This window comes from Anomaloglossus baeobatrachus, chromosome 6 (assembly GCF_048569485.1).
Source record: "Anomaloglossus baeobatrachus isolate aAnoBae1 chromosome 6, aAnoBae1.hap1, whole genome shotgun sequence".
Classification (NCBI taxonomy): Eukaryota; Metazoa; Chordata; class Amphibia; order Anura; family Aromobatidae; genus Anomaloglossus; species Anomaloglossus baeobatrachus.
The window spans coordinates 379,679,880-379,707,357 of NC_134358.1; the positions used below are offsets into that span (position 1 = coordinate 379,679,880).

General features: G+C 41.9%; 1 protein-coding gene across 1 annotated transcript in view; it reads right to left on the reverse strand.

The window, feature by feature from the left end:
- The window catches only part of ITGA9 (integrin subunit alpha 9), a 644,853-nt gene that overhangs the window by 399,032 nt on the left and 218,343 nt on the right, over positions 1-27,478 (reverse strand). The window contains exons 12-15 of the mRNA XM_075316572.1: positions 26,466-26,556; positions 18,483-18,528; positions 11,360-11,514; positions 3,642-3,802 (exon numbers count right to left, since the gene is read on the reverse strand). Coding sequence (XP_075172687.1) covers positions 3,642-3,802; positions 11,360-11,514; positions 18,483-18,528; positions 26,466-26,556 — 453 coding nt within the window. The remainder of the gene's footprint in view (positions 1-3,641; positions 3,803-11,359; positions 11,515-18,482; positions 18,529-26,465; positions 26,557-27,478) is intronic.

The window sequence follows — 27,478 nt, forward strand, 5'->3', positions numbered from 1 at the left end:
TTCTGTGTCTTGTTCAGTGATGGACAGGTTTTAGCCTTCTTTACCTCGGACATGTCTCTGAGCACTGAGCACCCTGTACTTCTGTGTACTCAAGAGAAGTTGAAGTTTTGGAATATAACAGCACTGGAAGATAATGGGTTCCTGGTTACTGCACGATTGATTCTTCTCAAATCTCTGAGAGTCAATTTGTCTTTTTTTCTTAACACATTCTTTGTGACCCTGTTGACTATTTGCAACAAAACTTTTGATGGTTCTGTGCTTGCACCCCAATATCTTAGCAATTTCAAGAGTGTTGCATCCCTCTGTTAGGACTCATGCGCATGTAACTGCTGAATATTCTGCAGCGATTTGACAGCACATGTGCGCTTCAAAAAACAAAAAAAGAAACACTGCGTAATGGATGCAGTTTTTTTGTATAAAAAAGCTGATTTCATGCGCTATGGCTGCTGCCCCCACCATAGACAGAGTGGGAGCTGCATCCAAAGCGCACAAATTAATTGACATGCTCATTTTATGAACGCACGGATTTGGGTTAAAATTTTAGCACCCAAATTGCTGCGATCATAAAAGCACTGTGCGCATGTATCATGCACAATCTACGTAGATTGTGCAGGGGACGCAGGATGCATGCATTTACGCTGCAGTACAATACGTAGCGTAAATGCATGCAATTACGCAACGTGCGCATGAGCCCTAAGACTTGTAATAATTTTTGATTTTTCAGTCATCTAAATCTCTTTTTTGTTCAATTGCCTGATGAAATCAAGCTGCCTAATTCTTCACACCTTGGTAAAGGGTGCTGATATCCTTAGGTCACAGCCTGCCTTATTACACAAATACATAACACCTGATCAGCTTCATCCAACAAGCAGTCAATTGTATACAGCTTGGAGTTGGGAAATCTGAATAAAAATGATGCTATCGGGAAAATACTCATTTGCCGAATTATGCACAGTTTATCACAAGTCTTAGCTCTACTACACATACACATAATTTTAGTGCATATTTTCTATTCAATGTAATAAACGTTTCTTGCATTCTGGTTTGTGGTAATAAAATATGAATATTTCGTGTGCCCAGTTACATAACTTTTACAGATCACATCTGCACAGTAGTTCTTGAAAGTGGCATTACATGTTTGCCAACAATGTGTCAAACTAAACTACAAGTAGTGTTCATGTCGCTTTTCACATGGTTGATTATAGAATGTGGAACAGCGACTTTCTCCATATAATGAAGTGATATACTATATTCTTCCACATTATTGAGGTGATGCTGGAGTCCACAGTGGAACATTTGTACAAAATACTACAGCAGAAATGAGTTTTTAAGGGTGAATATGCACAGTAATGCCCATCTTTAACGGGATTTATACATCTTTGTGATATTTCTCTAAACCTGGGGCAGCCTCTTTCCATTTGCTAGGATAAAGAAGGAAATATGGTGGGAAATAGGAGTTATCCATAAACACCAATCAGGATTACAAAGCCTTGGATGTTTTCTTCTTTATAGTCATTGAGGCAGATGCACAGCTTAGAGCTAGGCCATAGTATGTAGTGGCTCATGGTGGGGGATACATTTGGGGCCTCCTTAGACACCTCTGCCAAACTTTATAAAATTTCTTAGCTTACTTTAGATCGGTTTTCTGGGAAAATGTCAATGTCCAAACTGGCACAGCTAAGCCACAGTCATTCCCACAAAACTGCATATCTTTCCCCAACGCCATACCTCCTTGATGAGAGAGGTTTAATAAATGTTTATGGCGAGTTAAGTTTAGATGTTTCATGAATCAGAAATATTTTATAGCTGTACATTTGTTACAAATTTGTAAAATAAAGTGGTCATTATTAGGGATGATCGAATACCACAAATATTCGGCAATGCCCATATTCGCCGAATAGGTCGCCACTATTCAACGATTTGCGAATATTCGATGCGCAATGTAAGTCTATGGGAGACCCGAATAGTTGCCGAATAGCAATTATTCGGGCTTTCTACAGACTTACATTGCGCATCGAATATTCGCATAGCGGCAAGCAATTCGTCAGATATTCGCGAAGTCGAATATTGCCGAATATTTGTGATATTCGGTTATCCCTAGTCATTATCTCTTTAGTTATCCTTGTCCCAGCTGACATGCCAGGAGTTACAAAAAAGCAATTCTGTGCTAAAAAGAGCAAACACCTATATTGTTACTAAGAAATAAGTAAAACGAAATTCACGGGACATTAATAAATAGTATTAAATTCAAAGGTTATCAATCCTCTCTTAAAAGTGTTCAGATTTTTACATTTCCCTACCCTTGAACCTAGCCCCTTGTAACAATTGTGACAAGGCGAAATCTTGTATAATGAAGACCGGAGGCAGGCTTATCTTCCAGGCAACGCATTCCCCATAGCCTGGAAGATTAAAGCTATAAAATTTTACAGAACAAGCCATCATCCAGGAGGCATACAGGTATGGCTAATTTCAGCTCTATACAACCTGTATACCCATAATAATAAAGGGTAGCAGATTCCTGGTGCACTGAGCTGTTAGCCATGCCCATGGTGAACCAAAGAATTCCATTTGCATTTGAAATAAAAGTAATTTTCTCAAGCAATGGACCACTAAAATGTAAAATGTTAGTATGATTTTATTGTCCGCTATATCACTGTATAGCTGGTTTAATATGCATTTTTGGGGATTGCTCCCTTTAATATTTTCCACTTGTCAAGAGATCAATAGATAACTTTTCTGTTATCGACATAACAACAGAGATGTCATTTTGTCTGTCATTTCACTCCTCCATCTACTATTATAATGAAATTACAGCAACAGTAAAGTGAGACTACTCTGCTGTACTTTCTCTTCTTTATGGCTCTGTGATCACTCATAGGAAAGAATTATATTAATTCTGACACTAATCTATAAAACAGCCAAAAATAATAAATAAATGCTTGACTTGAAGATTAGGTTTACCACTAAATTAAAGGGAATCTGTCACCAGGTTTTTGCTACTTCATCTGAGAGCGGCAGTAGAGAGAGAGTAGAATAGGTAAGATAAGTAGATTGAGATTAGAGTAGAGCAAAGGAGACCCTGATTGAAGCAGAGCACAGATAGCTAACTCCGCCCCCACACCACAGCTTTCTGTGTACATTGTATACTGACAGCAAGCTGCTATTCAATGCTAGGGGCCTAGATGTACGAGGTCTCTTATGGACACCTAGTCACCCAGTGATAATCTTCTGCTGATAAAACACATTGTATTGAAACAGCCTAAAAAGTAATACATCCATGAAATCTTTTTCTCAGCCCCTACCTCAGATTACATAGCAAAACCTTGCTGACAGATTCCCATTAATTTTCAAAGACTAACAGAAAACAGCTCAAAAGTTAAAAATTAACAGGAAATGTTCAGACTACCCACGTGCCCCATACCTTTGTTCAGGGATTTGCCGTGCACTGGATTGATCACATTTAATACACTGCAGCCACTCTTTTCCTGATCAAGTGACAGACAACAGTGAAGCACATGCTTCTTATTCTGATCAGTCATAGCAGTATAAAATGCAATTAATCTAATAAGTAGTTGATATGTTATGGAAGATGTCAAACAAAAAATCAGAACGTCAGACTGGCGAATGTGAAAATGCCATACCTTTACATGTGCGAGATACTGGTCGCACTTCTCTTTCATGTGGGTGAGATGGAGCTTCTCACTGATATGAGCAACAGTCTCTCCAGAGGAGACCAAGAACACCCTGGGCTGATGGCCGCGCTCTCTTTTCACAACATCAGCAGTTAGATTGTACGTCAACTCTGCAAGACAAGACAAGGAGACTCTCTGAGTCTTTGCAAGCCAATTATGATGCTAGTAACCTGCAAAACTAAAAAAAAAACAAAATTCTTCAGCAAAAACACTAAGGGCGAGGGTGGGTGGGAAGGGGTGAATCAGCATCTTAATGTACGTAGCAAACGTTATATTTTGAAGTAAAAAAAAAAAGTGGTATTAAGCTAAAGGCCATGGACAGTAAGAAAGTTAGACTTCATAGGTATACTATAATTTGTACCAGCAAATTGCATAAAAGAGGAAATCTACAGTGGGTGGTCCTGCTCAGTGACCCCCGTATGTGCATACAGATATAACTGTCAATCACTAATGAGGACCGCCCACTGGACTCCTGAGCAGAAATAGAGCAGAGATTATTATCAAGAATATACAAGTAACCCCCAATGCTTTCACACAACACATTAAATATACCATGCTCCCTCTGCTGAATAACATACTCCTTTCAGGCTGTATGGACAAAAGGTTTTCTATAACCTCAAATGAAAATGCTCCTTGTTTAAAACATAAAAATCTATTATATAATACAATTATGACAGAACATACACACTGCAAAAACAATCCCTGGGGTAGCATCTGAAGCATTAACTGGATGGTTAATCAATAAAAATGCTTTTAAAGGTCACAGTCAGGCTATCTAATGTAAACCTCCAAGATAAACAGTTAATAAACTCTGACTTGTGGATACAATATTTACATTGAAAACTAACCCGTCCTGGTTACATCAATAAACTCAAAAAAACAGAAACATTGGGCTTAGATAACTAAATGACAAAGGAGAAAATGAAGGTACAGTATAAAACATCCACCCTCACATTGTGCCAAGTAAGCCAAGGAAGAAGAATGGGAACACATAAATATTATTTTACCTGGATAAACATTCAACAAAAAGTTATGGTTTGTATAAAAGACTAAATGTAACATCACTATTAGTGATGAGCGAGTACTAAAAAGCTCGGGTGCTCGAGGCTCGGGCCGAGCCTCCCAAGATACTCGTGTACTCGGCCCGAGCACCGAGCCCAATGTTATCCTATGGGAGACCCGAGTATTTTTTTGAAATGACCCCCGGCAGCATGTAGAAACCATAACAATGTAAATTAATTAAAAAAACGTGCGTGTGTGGTGTGTGTAAGCGTGCATATATATATACACGCGGAGTGGAGTGCGGGAGGGGCCGTAGCCGAGCGGGGAAGTGTCGGGCTAAAGGCACGGTCATGCTGTGAGGGCCGGCCAATCACTGCAATTCCACAAATAACCGGGCTGTGGCATTGCAGTGGTCTGCCAGCCAATCTCTGCATAAGGGCTGGCTCTAAAAAGAGCGCCAACATGCAAAGATGAAAACCACGAGTACAGCACGAGTATCGCGAAATTACTCGGTCCCCGCCGAGTAGCCCGAGTACAGTGATACTCATGCGAGTACCGAGCAGTGACAAGCATACTCGCTCAACACTAATCACTATATACTCAGCTTTCATTTCTAATAATTAAAATAAGGTGGTACATACTGTGGATATAAGTCTACACACCTCTGAAATACCAGGTTTTTGTCATATAATACAAAATCATACCAAGAAGACTAATTTCAGAACTTTTTCCTCCTTTAATGTCAACCATAATCTGTACAAATCCATTGAGAAACAGATAGAAAACATTCTGAGGAAGAAAAACATAACTGAAAATAATGTGGTTGTGTGACTGTGAACATCCTCCAATAATTGACAATGTGGTTGTGTTCAGGAGTAGCAAATCACATTTAAATCTTAAAAAGTCAGTACACAGCTTTCATCATTTACAGTGATTCTGATCAACCCTATATAACCTTTAGTTGTTCTAGTAGGCTTTCCCTTTCATTTTCTTAATTGCGTTTCACACCAAAAGTCTGTACTGCCTTCTTTGCCATGCTCCTGGCCAACCCTGATCTAATACCCCCCTCCCCCACCACAGGGAAGGACAGGGACAGGAGTAGTTGAACCCACAGATATGGACAAAGAGGGGAAACCAAACTCTATCACGCAGCATGCTCACACAGAATTATCAGACAACAACTGATAAGGAGGAAAATAAAGAGCAGGGAGGAAATAACCAGACGACAGGAGGAATTCCACAGCACACCAAGTAACATGCAGGAAATAACCAGTTACTGGAATACAACAGCACACGGACCGGTTTAGCAAAAGCCATAGTCGCCATGGGAAAACAGATTCCTCCATCTTAAAAAGGTGGAGAGTAACTGTAATAAGTCTGCCGCAACATGTGATCCAAAAGGTAACCAGCAAGCTAGCAGAAATTAACTCCTGCTAGCCCGATCACTAATGAGCACAAAGCTGGTTGACAACCGAGCCTTGCTATGCAACTAAGAAGCACCAGAGAAAGCATAATGTGGAGTGACAGAATCTGTACTCTGAACAGGGTCTGATGCCTCCATGATACCCTGCGATTTAGAGTCAAACACAGTGTGACAATATTATTGGCTACAGCCAAACTCTCCAACCTTATCAGAATTAAAGAATAAAATTAATAATATTACATTTATGTAGAGAGAAGTGTATCAGAAGAGCAATGCCATGTGTAAATATGAGCCAATGTGTGGACCGTTCTTAGATAGTTTGCCTTCCTACATACTAATAAGAGATATGCTTTCTATTCTCAATACTCTTAAGGCCCCGTCACACGCAGCGATATCGCTAGTGAGCATACCCACCCCCATCATTTGTGCGTCACGGGCAAATCGCTGCCCGTGGCACACAATATCGTTCGGAGTGGTAACACGGACTTACCTGCCTAGCGACGTCGCTGTTGCCGGCAAACCGCCTCCTTTCTAAAGGGGCGGTTCGTGCGGCGTCACAGCGGCGTCACTAAGCAACTGCCCAATAGAAGCGGAGGGGCGGAGATGAGCGGCCGTAACATCCCGCCCACCTCCTTCCTTCCTCATTGCCGGCGGCCGCAGGTAAGCTGTAGTTCGTCATTCCCGAGGTGTCACACGTAGCGATGTGTGCTGCCTCGGGAACGACGAACAAGCTCCGTCCTGCAACAATCAACGATTTTTTGAAAATGAACGATGCATCAACGATCAACGATAAGGTGAGTATTTTTGATGGTTAACGGCCGTTCGTTGGTGTCACACGCAATGACGTCGCTAACGATGCCGGATGTGCATCACGGAAGCCGTGACCCCGGCGATATATCGTTAGATACGTCGTTGCGTGTGACGGGGCCTTTACACTTAGGCCTTGAAAAACAGGAGAGAAAAAGGAATAATCAAAATTAGAACCCCATGACAGAACAGTAAATGAGAATCAGCTCTTGGTTAGATGAATATTGTATTTACTCAAAAGGATAGTTAATAGCAATTCCTTCTGTTTTATTGTTGCTTTTGATTGCTTAAAATCTATATAGACAAATACAATGATTGCCTTGAACTAATTTGTAACTATTTCAATATCTTATCGTATTGTTTCTTCTTCCTGTTTAGAAAAAGAAAACGGAAAACTATATGTAAAGTGGTTTTGCTTAATGAAAAATTTGCCACAACAGTTTCATTAACTAAAACTGTAAATCCCTCAAAAATTAATAATAAGTTAAGAAGAAAATTTGTCTGGGTGATTGTCAAGAAGATTAGCACATTAAAGGAGCTGCAGGAATTTCTGGCATGTAGTGGTTGTGTACTGCATGTGACAATCTCCTATATTTTTCAAATGTCTGGCATGTGGAGGCTTAAAGCGTAACTGTCATTATAATTGTTATTTCATAAATCAATAGTGCACATGAAAATAAGCAACTTTGTAATATATATATTGTAATATAAATTTGCTTCTAATATAATGTGATATAATTTGCGTGTAATATATATTTCTAATATAAATTTGCTTCTTTCTCTGCCAGAATTGATCAGTCATTATCAAAATTCTCAATTCTGAGGTAAAATCTGTATTCAGTGAAGAGTTTCCAATTACTGAGATAGGAGATGGCAGCTGTTACTGATGAAATTCTATGATGATGGGAAGAGGGAGGAGCTGTAGGCAAAGGGAGGGGCTAAAGGCAGAGGGAGAAGCTAGAGGCAGAGCTCCACCCCTTTCTCCCTCATCTATCTACATAAAATCTCATCAGTAGCACCTGCCATCTCCTATCTCAGTAATAAGAAAGTCTTCACTGAATACAGATCATAATAACTGATCAATTCTGGCAGAGAAAGAGAAAAATTTGTCCAATAATAAGATATATTACAAAGTTGTTTATTTTCATCTGTACTATTGATTTATGAAATAAACATTAAAACGACAGTAACGCTTTAAGCCTTTTCTTACAAAGAAAACCATCCAAGCCTGGATATATTTTGTCATAACCTACATGAAGTCTGCCAAATGCATATGGGAAAACATGTTATGGTCTGATGAGACCAAGGTTGAACTTTTTGGCCATAATTCCAAAAGGTGTGTTTGGTGTAAAGCAAGCACTGTGCATCACTATAAGAACACCATACCCACAGTGAAGCATGGTGGAGACACCACTATGCTTTGGGACTTTTTTTTTAGAAGCTGAAACTGGTGGTTTAATCAAGGTAGAGGGAAATATTAACAGATCCAGATATCCGTCAATTTTGCATTAAAACTTGCAGGTCTCCACTAAAAAGCTGATAATGAAAAGGAATTTCACATTTCAACATGTCAACAACCCTAAGCATACCTCCAATTCAACAAAAGAATGACTTTAGCAAAAGAAAATGAACGTTTGGGAATGTCCCAGCCAGAGCCCAGACCTGCCCAGACCTGAATCCAACTGAATATCTGTGGGGTGACCTGGAGAGGGCGCTGTACACAGAAGATGGCCTTGCAATATATGACAGATTTGGAGCATAACTGAAAGGAAGAGTAGGCACAGATTGTCAATTTTAAATGTGTCATGATAACAGATTCCTACCCAAAAAGAGTGAATGTTGTCAAAAATTCAAACGGTATTTGAACAAAGTATTAGTTTAAGCATGTGCAAATTTATGCAATTACATTAATTTAATCCCTTATTTTTATTTTTCTATCCAAAAAGGTTTCAGTTTATTTTTAAACTGAACCAGCTGTAGTACCCGGGCGTTGCCCAGGATAGTAACTGTCTCTCTGTCTCTCTCCCAGTCTCTGTCTCTCTCGGTTTGTCTCTTCCAGCCTGTCTGTCTTTCTCTGTTTGTCTCTCCCAGTCTCTGCTTGCCTCTCCCAGTCTCTCCCTGTCTCTGCTTGTCTCTCCCAGTCTCTCCGTCTCTGTTTGTCTCTCCCAGTCTCTGTCTGTCTCTGTTTGTCTCTCCCAGTCTCTGTCTGTCTCTGTTTGTCTCTGTCTGTCTCTGTTTGTCTCTCCCAGTCTCTGTCTGTCTCTGTTTGTCTCTCTCAGTCTCTGTCTGTCTCTCCCAGTCTCCGTCTGTCTCCCCGTCTGTCTCCCTGTCTGTTTGTCTGTCTCTGTGTCTATCTCTGTGTGTCTGTCTTTGTCTCTTTCCTTGTCCGTCTGTGTGTCTGTCTCTATCCATGTCTGTCTGTGTCTATCTCTCTGTCTGTCTGTATCTATCTCTCTGTCTGCCTGTGTCTATCTCTCTGTCTGTCTCTCTCTATCTCTGTGTCTGTCTCTATCTCTGTGTCTGTCTCTCTCTATCTCTGTGTCTGTCTCTCTCTATCTCTGTGTCTGTCTCTATCTCTGTGTCTGTCAGTCTCTTTCCCCATCTGTCTCTTTCCCCGTCTGTCTCTTTCGCCATCTGTCTCTTTCCCTGTCTGTCTGTCTCTTTGACTGTCGGTCTCTTTCCCTGTATCTTTCCCTGTCTCTTTCCCTGTCTGTCTGTGTCTGTCTGCCTCTGTCTGTCTGTCTTCCCGTCTGTCTCCCCAACTGTCTGTCTTTCTGTGTCTGTCTCTGTGTGTCTGTCTCTGTCTCTTTCCGTGTCTGTCTGTGTGTCTGTCTCTATCCATGTTTGTCTGTGTCTATCTCTCTGTCTGTATCTATCTGTCTGTCTGTCTCTCTCTATCTCTGTGTCTGTCTCTATCTCTGTGTCTGTCTCTCTCTATCTCTGTGTCTGTCTCTTTCTATCTCTCTCTATCTCTGTCTGTCAGTCTCTTTCCCCATCTGTCTCTTTTCCCGTCTCTCTTTCCCCGTGTGTCTCTTTTCCTGTCTCTGTCTCTTTCCCCATCTGTCTCTTTCCCTGTCTCTGTGTCTTTTCCTGTCTCTTTCCCTGTCTGTCTTTCTCTTTGACTGTCTGTCTCTTTCTCTTTCCCTGTAGCTTTCCCTGTATCTTTCACCGGTTCTTTCATCTTTCATCTTTCACTGTATCTATCTTTCCCTGTCCGTCTGTGTCTGTCTGCCTCTGTCTGTCTGTCTGTCTCTTTCTCTGTCTGCCTCTTACTCTGTCTGTGTCTCTGTTTGTCTATCTTTCTGTCTGTCACTATCCGTCTTCCCACCAACATCTCATTACCTCACACAAAAGCTACTTATACTAACAATTCATTTTGTTCCTATAGCAACCAATCACAGCTGCTATTAATAACCTATAGCTCGCAGCTCCATTGAATTTAATGGAGGCAGATTTTTTTGGAGAGTAACTGTAAAGAGTGGGGTTAAATTTTACAGTCAAAACATAGTCTGTGACGTTCCCTGAGTCACATTGGGTGTCTGTGCAAAATTTCGTGATTGTAAATGCGACGGTGCGGATTCCTTTAGTGGACATACATACACACACATACATACATACATACATACACTCAGCTTTACATATTATATTGTTCAGATTATGGATGACAATAAAGGTGGAAAAAGAAAAATTATTCTTCTTGGCATTTTTTTTTACATGAGAAAAACTTAGTATTTTAACAGGGGTGTGTAGGCTTTTTTATCCACTGTAGTTTGTAAATCCATGTTTATGTAAGATTTTCCTAGGTATTTTAGCTTTAGCTATGTGATCACTGCAGAACAACCAACAATGCCTAACTGCTTTGTTTCTAAGGGAGTGCATAATGTGGATGTCCATCAGTATACACCAGCACTACTCTGGATCCGGAAAGTAAGCAGAAACTATATTGTCACCTGCCAGAAGGGGAAGAAGATGGATTTTGCCAAAAGAAACAAAAAATAATGAAAACCTTGTTTAATAAAAGCAACTCAATGTACTCTAAAATATGAATGCAATATGCCTAATTATGCATCATGATTTAAAAACAATGCTCTATCCACCAAGGATGATCCGCTCATCTAGCTGAACTGCATTGGGAATACAGTTGTGCATCTTTTATTAGAAAGAAAGTTAAATGGAACCTGTCACCTCCAGAAATACTATTTACCTGTCAATTTAGGGGTAACATGGAAGTAAATAACATTTAAACCACACTTTCTCCAAATCCAGAATGTCTTGATATCACACCAGAACAAAAATCTAGTCCTTCGTATTTTCAAGTAAACCAGTATGGATCAGAAGTCTTAAATTATCTGGCTGCGGATTTGGAAAGTACTTTTACAGACTGAAGAATCTTAAACAAACAAACAAATGAACTCTGAATAAAAACAATATTTACCTATTTCACCAGGAACATGCTTGCCACGAAACCGGAAACACACAGTGACATTGACACAGTTCACATTTTGTGTGCCATCATGGCACTGTGGAGCAGTGATGTTAATTGCAGCTGGTAGGATTATTGAAGCGTCCACTGTAATAACTGGTCTTGTCCTGATACATAGGGAAAAAATAATCAGGTATTCATGTATTTACATATTTATTTAAAAAAAGTATTTATATATTATGTACTTATATATTTATGAACAAAGAAAAAACTATGTAACAATACTGTATAATATCAAAACACAAAGGAAACTTCCAGCCAAAACCCAACAAAAAAATGTGAACACATGTTACAGTCCATCGCTTTCTTGACACCGACATTTGAACATGTGTAACGGATAACTTCGACCAGGGCAACCCCATTTATACTGGTTTAGACGTTATAATATATTGTCCATATGTTCTAATTTGTCAATGTTGTGATGGCCATGTAGCCGTGTAGCAGATGTGAATCTACAAGACATATTCACTACTAAACAACTTATTTTATGCCATTGTCAAGTTGCTTAGCACCCAAATCCATGAAAGTGGTGTCTTGAGGCTGACATGCATTATGTAATTATGCCCAAGCCTGTGTTACAACAGAGATTGCATTACAAGAATCCTATATTCCACAAGACTTCAGATACACAATATAACATCTGCATCTGTAATATCTTATTACATACATAGCTTGTGATCACAAAAATAAAATACATTTAATTTTACTGAGAAAGAACTTGTGCCATGTAATGAAGTCAGATTTTACAAGACAAGTGTGGGTGTTGTAAGATGGCTGCTGGACATGTCATGGAGGGGAGATATGTATCACAGAGGTGGTTATCCTCAGTGATGTAAGACTGGTAGTAAGCTCCAGCACGTATAGTAGTGAGAGGGTTACAAGGGCTTGGCAAGAGCTGGTTTATGAGCAGTCAGAAAGATGGGTGGGACTGGCTTCTCACATATTCCCATCCCGGGGCAAGATATGGTCGATATAAGAAGGTTCAGATATATCATTAGACCTTCTTACCTCCACACACAGATACCTGTGTGAAGTCTCCATGCTGGGACTTGTATACTGGATTGCAGTGCCACTGTTTGCATTTTGCATAATGTTTTCCCTGTACTGAAAGGCCATTTCTTTCCTGTGTCTGAGGCCTGCGACACACATCCGTGCCGCCGGCACGTGTTTGTCATTTTTTGCACGTACCGGCGGCACGGAGACACGTTAAGCAATGCTACCCTATTGTAGCAGGCACACACACGTAAAACCACATGGAACGTGTATCCGTGTGCGTTTGTACGTGTGCGTTTTTCTAAACGCTGACATGTCAGTGTTTTCTCCGGCAGCACGGGTGTCACACGGCCCGCACCAGTGTGGATGCGGTCCCGTTTGACACGCGCCGGAGAAAACACACGTGTCAGTGAAAAAAAAACAAAACATTTACTCACCTTCTCCAGCCCTCCTGTCTCTGCCGCTGCTGCCTCTTGCTGCCGACCACCGCTCATTATTCTCATTTAATATTCACTTCACTGCCTGGCAGCAGCAGCAGCAGGGAGACGGGAGGGCTGGAGACAGAGGATCAGCACCACGGACAGCAGCGCGGACAGCAGGAAGGACCAGGTGAGTATGTAAATTACCGGTTCTACGTGTGCTATCGCGGAGAGCACACGTAGAACACACGTGGCCCGCACGTACCAGAGACACGTACTTACCACACGCAACACGCAGGGGAAATACGTGTCTCTCGGCACGTGCATGATTTTCACGTGAGTGTGGCAGAGGCCTGAGACATGGTTTATGGAGTTTTATTAAGCAACTTGGACTTTTTATTTAAATTGCTTCCCGTGTCTACCTAAAACGCAGCTGAGTGAGTCGAAAGCTCAGTGTATAGTTTTTAACATTTTAAATTTCAGAATCTTGATCATTTTGTCTAAGCCCACCTACAAACATGGTAAGGCAAATACAAGTGATATCGCAACATAAAAGGTTTGTACCAAGTCGGTAAGGTTTCCCCATCTACATGATTGGTGATAAGATACTGATCACTGGGGTCTGCAGCGTTCTTGGGATTGTTCATGCCTTACCAACGTCATAGAAGCCCAAATGACAAAACAAAGTTCTGTTCATATCTGCAGCAAAAATAAAAATGTGGGTAATAGGGGTCTACCACAGTGTCCCCCATTTTGATGAGAAAAAATATCCTATATGTGTAGATGCAGAAAAAACAAAGAAGAAAATAATATGAACATATACCCTGCTGTAACTAAATAGAAACACAATGCATATAAATAAATATAGGGTACTTAGTAGACACTATTTTTGATCAAAAAGTTGTAAAGACATCCCACTGCGACAAGGTGTACCCAGTCAGGTTTTAATATTAAAGAATGTAGGTACTGTCCCAACTGGGTACACCTTGTCGCGGTGGGATGGCTCACTTTTTTCTTTTTTTTCTTGAAGTATAGGTGCAGTTGTGAATTGAGTCTAAGGAAGAAACAGTAGCAACATTATGTCTGAGTTATAGGGAGAAAGGAAAGTGAGTTCATTACTGAAGTTGGCTTCTTATTGAACTTCCTTCAAAATAAGAAAGAAAAATAGAAGGTGTAACTCAACAGACTTTACTATGCTGTGAGAACTAAGCTACAACACTAAAGTTTCCAACATCCCCACTTTTAGTTATGTTTCCGATACTGTATTGTCATCAACATCCTCGTGCATCATCCATATCACCAGGAAGGGGAAAGGTCTCAGCAAATGAATGACAAAGAACTTGGCAGCCTTCCAGGAGTTCTCACCCCAAGAGGATAAGATGCTTAATGAAACTCAATTTCCGTAATTGTTTGCTTGTATGAGCCAGGCAGGAAAATTGCACAAATTACACAAGTCAGATTCACTACAGTAATCTCAGGAGTGGGGCTAATGCAATTCATGGCCTCTCTACAAGTAAAATATATCTTTGTACCGTGTTAGCCAGTAGAGATAAAAAAATTGTTTAAAAGAACAGAGAGTCCTCAGTGGTTGATACCTTTTAATGGCTAACTGAAAAGATGGTAATAATTGCAAGCTTTCGAGACTACTTTTGGCCTCTCTACAGACATTTAACTCCCCTGGACTAAAAAAATGCAAGGAAAATCAAATTTAGCATGTCTGACAGCCAAAGCTCAAAGGATAGTTCAAAGAAAGAATAAAGAGCAATCCGAGAGATCGGAGACATGCAGGTTTCAGCACAAGAGATTTAACTATAATAAACAAGAAAGGGTTGGAAGGTCATCGGCCGGTTGTCTCCTAATGACTCAACTATCATTTGTCTTTGGAAGTTCTGTCAAGGCTGCGAAATGTAATGGTGAATTTACACTACACTTAATATTGTGAAAGTTTCACCATAATCTTGCAGTCTAAACAGGTTGCCGATCACCTGACAACTTGTTCGCAGGGTGAAATGTTATTTTGGCTGGCACAAAAGATCATCATTCTCGGCAGCGCATTGTCCTGTGTACACATGGCAGCCTATGTGCACTGAATGGTCGAACACAGATTATTCAGTGCGCATCTGAAGTGCGATATGCCTGTGTAAAATGACTATTCAATATTTATCGATCGGTGTACATTTAATGGGGCCAAATCGTCTAAATTCTGCAGACGGCTGATGTCCCAGAGAAAAGGAGAAGAACAGCATTGGACATCGAAGGGAGCAGCAGTAGGTGAGTATATTAACACACTCACACTACACCACATGAATCTATGGGAGTGTTCTAGGAAACAAACAATTAGTAGAGAAACAAATCAGAATGAATATCAAAATAGCACACAAGTATGACATGCTGCACAATAGAGTGACACACATCCAAGCCCTCTTCACCTCATGCAGACTACAACTCAAAAATATCTCCCGAATCCGTACTTTCCTTAACCATGAATCAGCAAAAACATAAAAACATTAGTGCATGCCTTCATCATCTCCCACCTTGACTACTGCAACCTCTTGCTCTCTGGCCTCCCTTCCAACACTCTTGCACCCCTCCAATCTATCCTAAACTCTGCGGCCCGCTTAATCCACCTCTCCCATCGCTATTCTCTGGCATCGCCACTCTGCCAATCCCTTCACTGGCTTCCCATCGCCCAACGACTCCAGTTCAAAACATTAACCATGACATACAAAGTCATCCACAACCTCTCTCCTCCTTACATCTGTGACCTAGTCTCCCGGTACCTACCTGCACGCAACCACAGATCCTCACAAGATCTCCTTCTCTACTGCTCTCTTATCTCCTCCTGCCACACTCGCATACAAGATTTCTCCCGTGCCACCCCATACTCTGGAACGCTCTACCACAGGATATCAGACTCTCCCCTACCGTGGAAAGCTTCAAGAGGAACCTGAAAACCCATCTCTTCCAACAAGCCTACAACCTACAATAACCCTCAGTCCAGTACACCACTGCGCAAGCAGCTCCGTCCTCACCTATTGTACCATCACCCATTCCCTGTAGACTGTGAGCCCTCATGGTCAGGGTCCTCTCTCCTGCTATACCAGCCTGTTTTGTATTGTTAATGATTGTTGTATGTATGCCCTCTTTCACTTGTAAAGCGCCAAGGAATAAATGGCGCTATAATAATAAATAATAATAATAATAATACTAGGGACATCTGATGTAACATACAGGATACACTTTTAGATCCAGTATATGATGAATAGATATGTAGATAGATAGATAGAATAGATATAGACAGATATTAGATGGATAGGTAGCTAGACAGGTATATGATAGATAGATAGATAGATAGATAGATAGATAGATAAATAGATAGATAGATAGATAATAGATGATACAGTGAAGGAAATAATTATTTGATCCCTTGCTGATTTTGTAAGTTTGCCCATAATTTTAAGGGTAGGTTAATTTTTACAGTTAAGGGTGCTTTACACGCTGCGACATCGCTAGCGATTGCTAGCGATGTCGAGCGCGATAGCACCCGCCCCCGTCGTTCGTGTGACATTTGCTGATCATTGCCGTAGCGAACATTATCGCTATGGCAGCATCACAAGCATATACCTTGTCAGCGACGTCGCTGTGACCGCCGAACAATCCCTCCCTCAAGGGGGAGGTGCATTCGGCGTCATAGCGACGTCACTGCGGTGTCATTAAGCCAATAGAAGCGGAGGGGCGGAGATGAGCGGGACATAACATCCCGCCCACCTCCTTCCTTCCGCATTGCCGGTGGACGCAGGTAAGGAGATGTTCGTCTCTTCTACGGTGTCACACATAGCGATGTGTGACGCTGCAGGAACGAGGAACAACCTCGCTATGTACGAGACAACGATTTTTGGTGTTTGGACGACCTCTCCAAAACAAACATTTTTGTCTCTTTTGCGATCGTTTAACGTCGCTTGTACGTGTTACACGCTGCGATGTTGCTAACGACACCAGATGTGCATCATAAACACCGTGACCCCGAGGATAAATCGTTAGCGATATCGCAGCGTGTAAAGCCCCCTTTAGAGATAGAATATCCAAAATAAAATCCAGAAAATAACATTGTATAAATTATATACATTTATTTGCATTTTGCAGAGAGAAGTAAGTACGGTATTTAATCCCTCTGGCAAACAAGACTTAATATCTCAACTCGCCGTGTTTATATAATTTATACAATGTAATTTTCTGGATTTTACTTTTGATATTCCATCTCTCACTGTTAAAATTAACCTATCCTTAAAATTATAGACTGTCAATGTCTTTGTCAGTGGGCAAACTTACAAAATCAGCTAGGGATCAAATAATTATTTCTTTCACTGTATCTATAAATACTGCTTGGGTGGATAAAAACAGTTAAAAGGGCAGTGCTGATTTGTCAGTGTAGACCTGCTATTTTCATGATCAGCGGGTGTCTTAGCTATATGCCATCATTTTATAAGATGGTGATGCCCTTGTAAAGCAGGGATGACATGTGTCTTAGGAAGAATAACTACCTATGGGATTCAGGGCAACTGATGCAACTCAAGCAATGAATTATACTTATACATGAACCCACTGGTTTCTCTCCTCCCCGACGCACATTTTGGTGGCAGATAAAAGTCCCAGACTTAGCAGTTGATAAATATATTGATATAGGTTGATATATAGGCACCAACAGGTCTCATGAATAGCCGGAAGAGCGCAGGTAAAGGTCAGGTCATTTATTAGCCTGGTCCACTTTTTATATGTCCTAGGTTTAAAGCACCTGTTCTTTTAAATACATAATAAATAAATGATTTTGTTCAAAGAATAATGACTTGTATAGTCTATTCCTAACTTCTGATACAAAAGATATTTACAAGTGTGTTTTTATATTCTACGTCTATATACATCTTATGATAACACGAAGAAAAAAAAATAGATTTTACATTCTGTTTCTTTCATGCGCTAATTTTATACATTTGTTTTGCTAGTATAGTATCCCGCATGTCCTAGATACCAGCAATATAAAAATGTGGTAGAAAATCGTCAGTAACATATGATGTAACATGAGAAACAGCTCTTGAGGGGCAATTCTAATGATCAATCGCTCAAACAATAACATAAAAAATAAAACAGCATTAGACTGCAAAACATTACCTAGAAAATATTAATAAAATAGTAAAAGGCATTAAACTACTATAAACTAGGGATATGAGATCCAGTCACATGAAGATTACGACAAATTGTAATAAAATAATTAAGGTAATTCTTTGGGTCTTTAATTCCTTAAAGGTAAGATAGAATTTACATTATTATTACAAAGGAACAGTGAGCAAGAACTAGTATCAGCCAAGAGACTTTTCTCAAATCTGTCATGTTATCATATTGATTCTCAGATCTTAATAACCTTCCATGGTGTGTGCACGCTGCGTATGCACTTATTTTGACTGATGTAAACTTCTCTGACCGAAGCTCAATGAAATATCTGCAGACCAGTGACATTACATATCTGCCAGCACAAATCAACTTCTTGGCTGTGCATGAGCTAATTTCAGGACATCTGTCTCATGAATCCAAACACTATAGCAATGTAATCTGTTTTATTACGTCTCTATGTGTATTTGCATATTTCAGTATATAGAATTGCTTCTCACCTTAGTAGCACCACGCTGTCTGACATAAAAGCCCCAATAGTTACATCTGTAAAAAAAACACAAATGATCAGTTATAAATAAGGTGTAATGTAAACTGATAAAAGTCAAAGTGACCTTTTAAGGCAGCTAAGTAGCTCATTAGTCCCCTAGCAATCCGTGTTAATCTAAATTGTGTCATGAGGTCAACAGAAGGGGGTAAGATACAGCAATTTTGAGCCATAGTGTACAAACAGGATTTTCTATCAAGCATATCATAGTCCAAGGGGAAGAGAATAATCTATACATAACAGAAGAGCACTGAGTAGTAATGGGCAAACCTGAACTGTAAAGTTCAGGGTCCGTATCGGACACCTAGTACCCGTGCACAAACCCCAAACATGGAAGTCTCAAGGATGTCCATGTTAATGTTCAGGTTTGGCCACCCAGATAAAAATAATAAAAAAGGAAGCAAACTGGGTATTAAAGCAGGACAATTATACTAACTGAGTTTCTGTGCGGCTGTGACACTGCATCAGAGTCCGCTCATGAAATCGTATGAATATTCACTGCTTCCCCCATCCCCCTCTGGGACAAAGTCTGTGATTGGTTATAGTCAGACTGGTGGCGTTTCAACGTCTTTGATTGGTTGCCCTCACACTAGCTGTCTGAGTCCCCGAAGTGGAGTGTAAAAAAAAAATAATTGGAAAAAATGGCGTAGGGTCCCCTGTATTTTGATACCATTGCAGATAAAGCAGACAGCTGGAGGCTACAGCCCCAAACTGTATGCCTTATCTTGGCTGTATATCAAAATACGAGGGACCCTATGCAGATTTTTTAAAACTACTTTAAATAATAATTAAAAAAACCAAGATAAAGCAGACAGCTGAGGGCTGGTATTCTCAGGCTGGGGAGACCCATATTTATTGGGCCCTCCCAAGCTAAAAAATAGCAGCCTGCAGCCACCCCAGAATTGGCGCATCCACTAGATGCGCCAATCCTTGCGCTTTACCAGGTTCATCCTTATTACCTTGGTGCGGTAGCAATCGGGACAATATAAGGAGTTAATGACAGCTGTGATTTGTCACAAAATCACAGTTACCATCAAGCTTGAAGTTAGTAATGGGGAAAGGTTTATGAGACACCCAATTACTAACCATGTTTTTAAAAAGAAATAAACACAAAACACAGGGAAAAATCCTTTTTTTTAAAAAAAAAACACCCTCCTTTTCCAATTTATTATCTCCAAAACACCACTGCAGGTCAGACGTAATTCACACCCTGAGATCCCACTACGATCCCTGCATCTGAGGTCACAATGCATGGTCACATTGAACTCAATAAATTTCGTGAACTTACTTCAGGTGAACTCTGAGTATTTGATTGCAGAAAATCTGCATTTCCTGGCAGAAAACAAGCCAAAAAAATATGATGCGGTTTTCACACATTTTTCTGCAGGAGATGCAGTAATTTGTTGCAAAAATTTCCGCATCACATCTGCATGTCCTGGCAGACTCCTGTTCATTGCTACCCTCAAGCTTGATGACAGCTGTTATTGAGAAATCACAACTGTCATTAACCCCTTATATTACCCCGATTGGTACCGCTCCTGGGCAATTTGGATGAGCCAGGTAAAGCGCCAGGATTGGAGTGTCTAATTGATGTGCCAATTGTTGGGCGGCTGCGGACTGCTAAATTTAGGCTGGGGGAGGCCCAATCACCATGGGCTTCCACAGCCTAAGAATACCAGCCCCCAGCTGTCTGCTTTATCTTAGCTGGGTATCAAAAGTTGGGTTGACCACACAACTTTTTTTTTAAATTATTTATTTAAATAATTTTTAAAAAAGCTGCATGGAGTCCCTCGTAATTTGATACACAGCCAAGATAATGCTCACAGCAGGTGGGGGGGCTGCAGCCTCCAGCTGTCTGCTTTATTTGTGCTTGGTATCAAAATATTGGGGACCGTATGCCATTTTTTCCAATTATTTAACTATTTTTGCACTTTACTCCTAGGACCCAGACAACTAGTATGAGGGCAACCAATCACAGACGCCAGCATATCAGCAGTCTGACTGCAACCAATCACAGACGCTTTCATAGAGGCTGGGTGGGGGAAGCAGTGAATATTCATGACATTTAATGAGCAGACTCGGAAGCAGTGTGACAGCCGCGTCTAAACTCTGTAAATCTAATTGTCCTGCTTTAATCCCAGTTTTGCTTCCTTTTGCAGCCCCCTAGCTCTTACTACCACCATTTTACAGCACACAAGTTTAGATCCCTTAGACTTATATGGGGCTCGGTATCACTGTGCAATTGTCATCTGAGTATCTTATGATGCTATATCCTGTTACGCAGAATTATGTGATTCTTTAGATATTATCATGTGGCAGCATGGTGACTTACTGGTTAGCACTGGGGTCCTGGGTTCAAATCCCAGCAAGGATTTGTATGTTCTCCTATGTGTGGGTTTCCTCTAACTTCCTCCCACACTGCAAAGACATACTGATAGGGAATTTACATTGTGGGCCCCCAGTGGGGGCAGTGATGATGTCTATAAAGCGCTGTGAAATATGAAGGCGCTATATAAGCAAAAGAGAATAAATAAGATATTGTGCGAACCTATGCCTGAAGATGAGGCCTACACTAACAATATGGAACTGGCCTTCTCTTACAGCTCTATCAATTTCACTCTTCTGGGAAGACTTTCTACAAGAATTTCGAGTGTCACTGCAGGAATTTTTCCCATCCATCCAGAAGAAAATGTGTGTCAGAAACTGATGTTGGACAAGTGTCACCTGAATACAGTACCATGCTCAAATTCAGTAAGATCTTTAGAATAACTCATTGTTTTACAAATGCTTGTAAGGCTGGGGACATACGAGTGTAATGCATGTGATGCAAGAGAATCGGATGCGATATGATATGCTAACGACCCTCGGCTTCCACTCTGCTGCGAGTGTGAGCCGAGTGTCATTATACTGTGATCCGATCCTGCATTTTTTACACTGGAAATCTTAGTCCAGAATACTGTATATAAGAGCGCAGGCCGCTGTATAGAACATGAAAAACACTTTTATAATACTCACCTAGGAGGTGGTCTGGTCCGAAAAGTGTCGCTGTTTTCTGGTCCAGCGCCTCCTCTCTACGGCGATCTCCGTCCTCCTTATTCTAAGGCCCATGTGCATGACGCATCCTACGTCATCCACGCTAGCCGGTATTGAGGTCCTCAGCAGTGCAGATCAAAGTGCACCTGTGCAAGACTGCAATGCCGGCCTCTGTGGATGATGTAGAAAAAGTCATCCACAGTGGGCTGGGTAGAAGGAGAAAGGTGACCACCGCAGAGAGGAGGTGCTGGACCGGAGAGCAGTGACAGCCATTGGACCAGATCACCCCTAGGTGAGAATTATAAAAGTACTTATTATTTTATACAGAGCAGCCCGGGCTCTTATATACAGTATTCTGGAATGCTGTATATAACAGCTCATTGGTGGTGGCCACAGTTTATAGGGGCCAAATCTGGTGACACGGTCTCTTTAAGACCAGCGCCTTGATGAATCAGGACCAAAATGAGTACATCTTTACATTTATGATGTTATTTATATATTTTTCTCTTGGTTATTTTTTTGCCCATTTTGGCAAAGATTTTGCACACCATATTGTAATTAAAAAAGTTAACCTCCCTCAACACATTATATTGCTTAAGGCCCCCTTCACACGTCCGTGATACACGTGCGTGTTTGGTCCGTTTCCGTATATACCGGAGACACGGCCAAACGTGCACCAATGTTATTTAATGTTTGAGGACACATGTGCGTTTTTCATTAAGGTCCGTGGGTCCGTGTGCGTGCTACGTTTGTGTATCCGTTTTGCACGGAAGCATGTCCGTTTTCAGCACGCAACACGCAGCGCGGACCCAATGAAAGTCAATGGGTCTGTGCGCACGTCCGAGTGACACGGACGCATCTCTGTTTGCTCCCTTTACGTTTTGTGCTTATTTCATGTGATGTCGGTCTTTTTTCTTTTTCTGTTTCGTTCTCTCCCTCAGTCCGTCGATCGGTCGGTCTCTCTCTATGTCTGTCGGTCGGTCTCTCTGTCTTATCTGTCCCTCTCGCTGTCTGTCGGTCAGTTCCCCCCCTCTTTCATACTTACCGTTCCCCGATCTCCGGCGCGGCGCTGCACTGCTGTTATAAAAGCTCCGGCGGCTTTTCCTCTTTTGAAAAAGCCGGCCGCTCATTAATCAATCTCGTATTCCCTGCTTTCCACGCCCACCGGCAAATATGATTGGTTGCAGTGAGACACGCCCACACGCTGAGTGACAGCTGTGTAACTCCAACCAATCACAGCCGCCGGTGGGCGTGTCACTATGGAGCAGAGAAATAAATAAATAATTAAAAAAAAACGGCGTGCGGTCCCCCCAATGTTAATACTACCAGCCAGATAAAGCCATACGGCTGCAGACTGGTATTCTCAGGATGGGGAGCCCCACGTTATGGGGAGCCCCCAGCCTAACAATATCAGCCAGCAGACGCCCAGAATTGTCGCATACATTATATGCGACAGTTCTGGGACTCTACCCGGCTCTTCCTGATTTGCCCTGGTGCATTGGCAAATCGGGGCAATAAGGAGTTAATGGCAGCCCATAGCTGCCACTAAATCCTAGATTAATCATGTCAGGTGTGTCCCCGAGATACCTTCCATGATAAATCTGTAAGTTACAGTAAATAAATACACACACACACCTGAAGAAATCCTTTATTTGCAATAAAAAACACTAACACATACCCTCATTCACCACTTTATTCAGCCCGATAAAGCCCTCCCTGTCCGGCGTAATCCACGGAGTTCCAGCGTTGCTTCCAGCTCTGCTACATGGAGGTGACAGGAGCTGCAGAATACACCGCCGCTCCTGTCAGCTCCACGCAGCAAATGAAGTGAGTAGCGCGATCAGCTGAGCTGTCACTGAGGTTACCCGCGGCCACCACTGAACACAGCGGTGGCCGTGAGTTACCTGACTGACAGCAGATGATCGCGCCCACCGGCGGCTTCGATTGGTTGCAGTTACACAGCTGTCACTCAGCGTGTGGGCGTGTCTCACTGCAGCCAATTATATTTGCCGGTGGGCGTGGAAAGCAGGGAATACGAGATTGATTAATGAGCGGCCGACTTTTTCAAAAGAGGAAAAGCCGCCTGAGTTTAGAGAACAGCCGTGCAGCGCCGCGCCGGAGATCGGAGAACGGTAAGTATGAGAGAGGGGTACTCCATTCAGTCACTCTGGTGATTAGCGGTCACCGGTGAGTCCTTCACGGGTGACCGCTAATCAGGACGCGACACAGACAGAGCCGCGGTATGACAATGAAGTCGGGTGAAGTTCACCCCAGTTCATTCTCTACGCGCGACTCTGTCTGCTGTCAGCGGGTATGTATCTACGACATTGTGCATCACAAACACGCATAAATTCACACGGACAACACATACACATGTCCGTTATTTCTCTAACGCATAAACGGACAATCAACATGCACACACAGCTAGCATACGGCATTCACACAGATGGCACACGGACACAAAAAAAGGACACAAAAACGGAAAACGGACCCGAAAAACGGACGTAACACACGTGCGTGTTTTTTCACAGACGTGTGAAGGGGGCCTAAAAAGTGCCAAAATGTGTGTTCTTACAAAACTATATGTAGTTTAGAAGTATATTTTGATATCTTACACATTAAAAAAAACCTTTAATGTGAACATTCCCTAAAGCTATGTGCACACGGTGATTATGTTGGTGAGTTTTTACCTCAGTATTTGTAAGTCAAAACCAGGAGTGGAACAATCAGAGGGAAAGTATAATACAAACACGTCACCACTGCTGTATTTATCACCCACTCATGGTTTTGTCTTACAAATACTAAGGTAAATACTTACCAAATTCTCAGCGTGTGCACATGGCCTAAAAGGGGTGAAATCAATGGATTTAGTAGAAGGCAAGCATTTGTTGGTGGATCTCAGAGACAGATCCTGGAGTTTAGCTCCAGAGCCTACAGTATAGTAAAGATTTTGATAAACAACAGGTATAATTACTAATCAAATGTGTAGTATCAATGTTTAGCATATTTATTACTATAGTGAGCGATAGCAGCCATGCAGACTTTCACTGGCTGCAGTTATGCTCAGAAAGTTGAAGCATATTAAAGAGGCTGTCTACTACTTTTACATTGATGGGCTATCCTTAGGAAAGGTCATCAATGTCTGACTGGTCAGGGTCTGACACCCGGTACCCCTGCCAATCACCTGTTCAGCGGCGGTAGCAGGTGGCAGGAAATGCTCAGTTCCGGAGCTACCCTGTCTTTTGATAGTGGCTGTGGCTGGGTACAGAACATCTGCCTCCTATTGATTTGAATGGGAGGGGGATGAACAATACCCGGCGGTGGCCGCTATCAATTGACGGAGTAGCTCCGGAACTGAGCATTTCCGGCTGTCTGCTGCCCCCACCAGCACCGAGAATAGCTGATTGGTGGGGCTGCTGGGTTTCGGACCCCAGCTGATCAGACACTGTTGAGCTAGCCCATCAATATAAAAGTAGTGGAAAACCTCCTTAAAGCCTGCTTTACACCTTACGATCCAGCATACGATATCGTAACAGCCCCCATCGTATGTGCAGCACGTTTAATTTGTTGAATGTGCCGCACAAACGATTAACCCCTGTCACACGTACTTACCCGTCCATACGACCTCGATGTGGGCGGCGAATGTCCATTTCCTGGAGTGGGAGGGACGTTCGGCGTCACAGCGACGTCACACGGCAGCCGGCCAATAGAAGCGGAGGGGCGGAGCTGAGCGGGATGTAAACATCCCGCCCACCTCCTTCCTTCCGCATTGCTGGCTGGGAGCCGCAGGACGCTGGTAAGATCTGTTCATCGTTCCCGGGGTGTCACACACTGCGATGTGTGCTAACCCGGGTACGATGAACAATCTGACGTTCAATTCTAGAGAAATGAACGATGTGCGTGCGATGAACGTTTTACCGTTCAATCGCAATCGCACGTACCTGTCACACACTGAAATGTACCTTACGATGCCGGATGTGAGTCACTTACGACGTGACCCCGCCGACACATTGTAAGATATATTGCAGCGTGGAAAGCGGGCTTAACACTACACTACGCATGTATTCTCTAAAGACATTGTGTATAGTGAAAACTTCTTAATAGTACAGCCCCCTGCTTTCATTTATCTCAGTTTGTAATTCCTAGCTGTCGGGTAATCCATTGTCTTCATGTTAAGAGAAAAAATTCTTGTGTGGCAGAGCTTATAAATACCAGGGAGGAATGAGAACTTTCCAGGCTCGTTTCACAGCTGAATATGGCTACATTTGTGACATGTCTATATGGAGTATTATCCCAGGTCATACTACTGTAACATTAAACAGCTGTGCAGAAAAGGTACATGTAAAGTGTCTGTATACGGTGCTGGAGAATAGTGGACAGCGATCATATACATGTTCGGGCCTAGTCTAGTACTCCAGCACAATGGCAGCCAGTTAGCCTTCTGAGCGGCAGAAATTACACCAAGAAAGCACAAATGTAGTGCTTCTCCCCAATCATATGGCAGTCATCAGACTGGTACGCTAAGGAGTGAAAAGGTTATCTGTCTGTAAATGAAGTGTGTGTTAATACTGTCAAAAGAAAGACAAACAACATGTCAGCTTGGAATTCAGGGTAATAGTCAATGGCTTGAACGCTCCTAAACTCAGGCAGTAAGTAAGCAGCGTGCCCTGTGATTTTACATAGCTTGTATACCACTACCAGCAAGGTAAAGACACAAAACACACCTCTACAATAAAAAATCAGAATGTTCCATACTCTCCATAGGGTAAAAAGTCCTAGATGTTTCCTAATGTGCCATGGTAGAACAAAGGCCTTTACATAACGGTTATGGTTGGACTGTTATAAATCACCAATGTCCACAATACCTTATGTCTATAAAGATGGCGCAGTTTTTAAAACGTACCTACGTAACCATTCTTGTCCATATCAATGCCTCCAGAAATGGACTGTCCAAACATCTTCACAGTTGGGCTAATATTTCTTCCCGATATCCGCTAATAAGAATAAAAGCAATATTAGTATATGGTTTTCTTCAAGAAATGTAACTTTTTTTTTCCTCCTGGAAATGAATGAATACTATAGGAAGCTAGGGAGTATGGGTGATCAACCATGTGCATGCCTTAGGAAGACGGACAATAGAATAGTGACTCCGTCTGCGTCATTAGAGTGAACGGCACCAGTGAGGTTCTGCCCGAATCCCATTTTTCAGGACAGAAGCCCCGATGGAGCAACTGATGTCTTTTAGAAATGTGATGTAAACCTGGTCTCAGTGAGACTTTGTAATGTGATTCATTGCAACAAGCCACAGTTATACGCAAAGCATTAGGAAGAGTCTTAGGGCTCATTCAGACTTTGCTTTTCACTTATGACTTCTACCTCTGTTTTCCGTGTATAGCACACATACTCATTATAGTCTATGGAGCTTTTGTAAGTTGTTGCATTGTAGTGATGTTTATTTTTCATTGCTAAATTGCTAATTGTTTTTTTATGCATACTGATAAAACACTGAGAAAAACTGATGGAGCACTGACGGTAAAAACAAACACACTGCTTTAGGACACTAATGGAAACTGTAGGCAGACATCTGAATAAAGTCTTAGGGCGGCGTTACACGGTACGATATATCGTGTGATATGTCGTCGGGGTCATGGAATTCGTGACGCACATCCGGCATCATTAGAGATGTCGTAGCGTGTGACACCTCCGAACGTCTGTTAACGAGCAAAAATACTCACCTTATCGCTGCTTGTTGACATGTCGTTCATTTTCATAATGTCGTTCCTACTTCTGCGCACCGGTTGTTCGTCGTTCCCGTGGCAGCACACATCTCTACGTGTGACACCCCAGGAACGACGAACATCTCCTTACCTGCATCCCGCCGGCAATGTGGAAGAAAGGAGGTGGGCGGGATGTTAC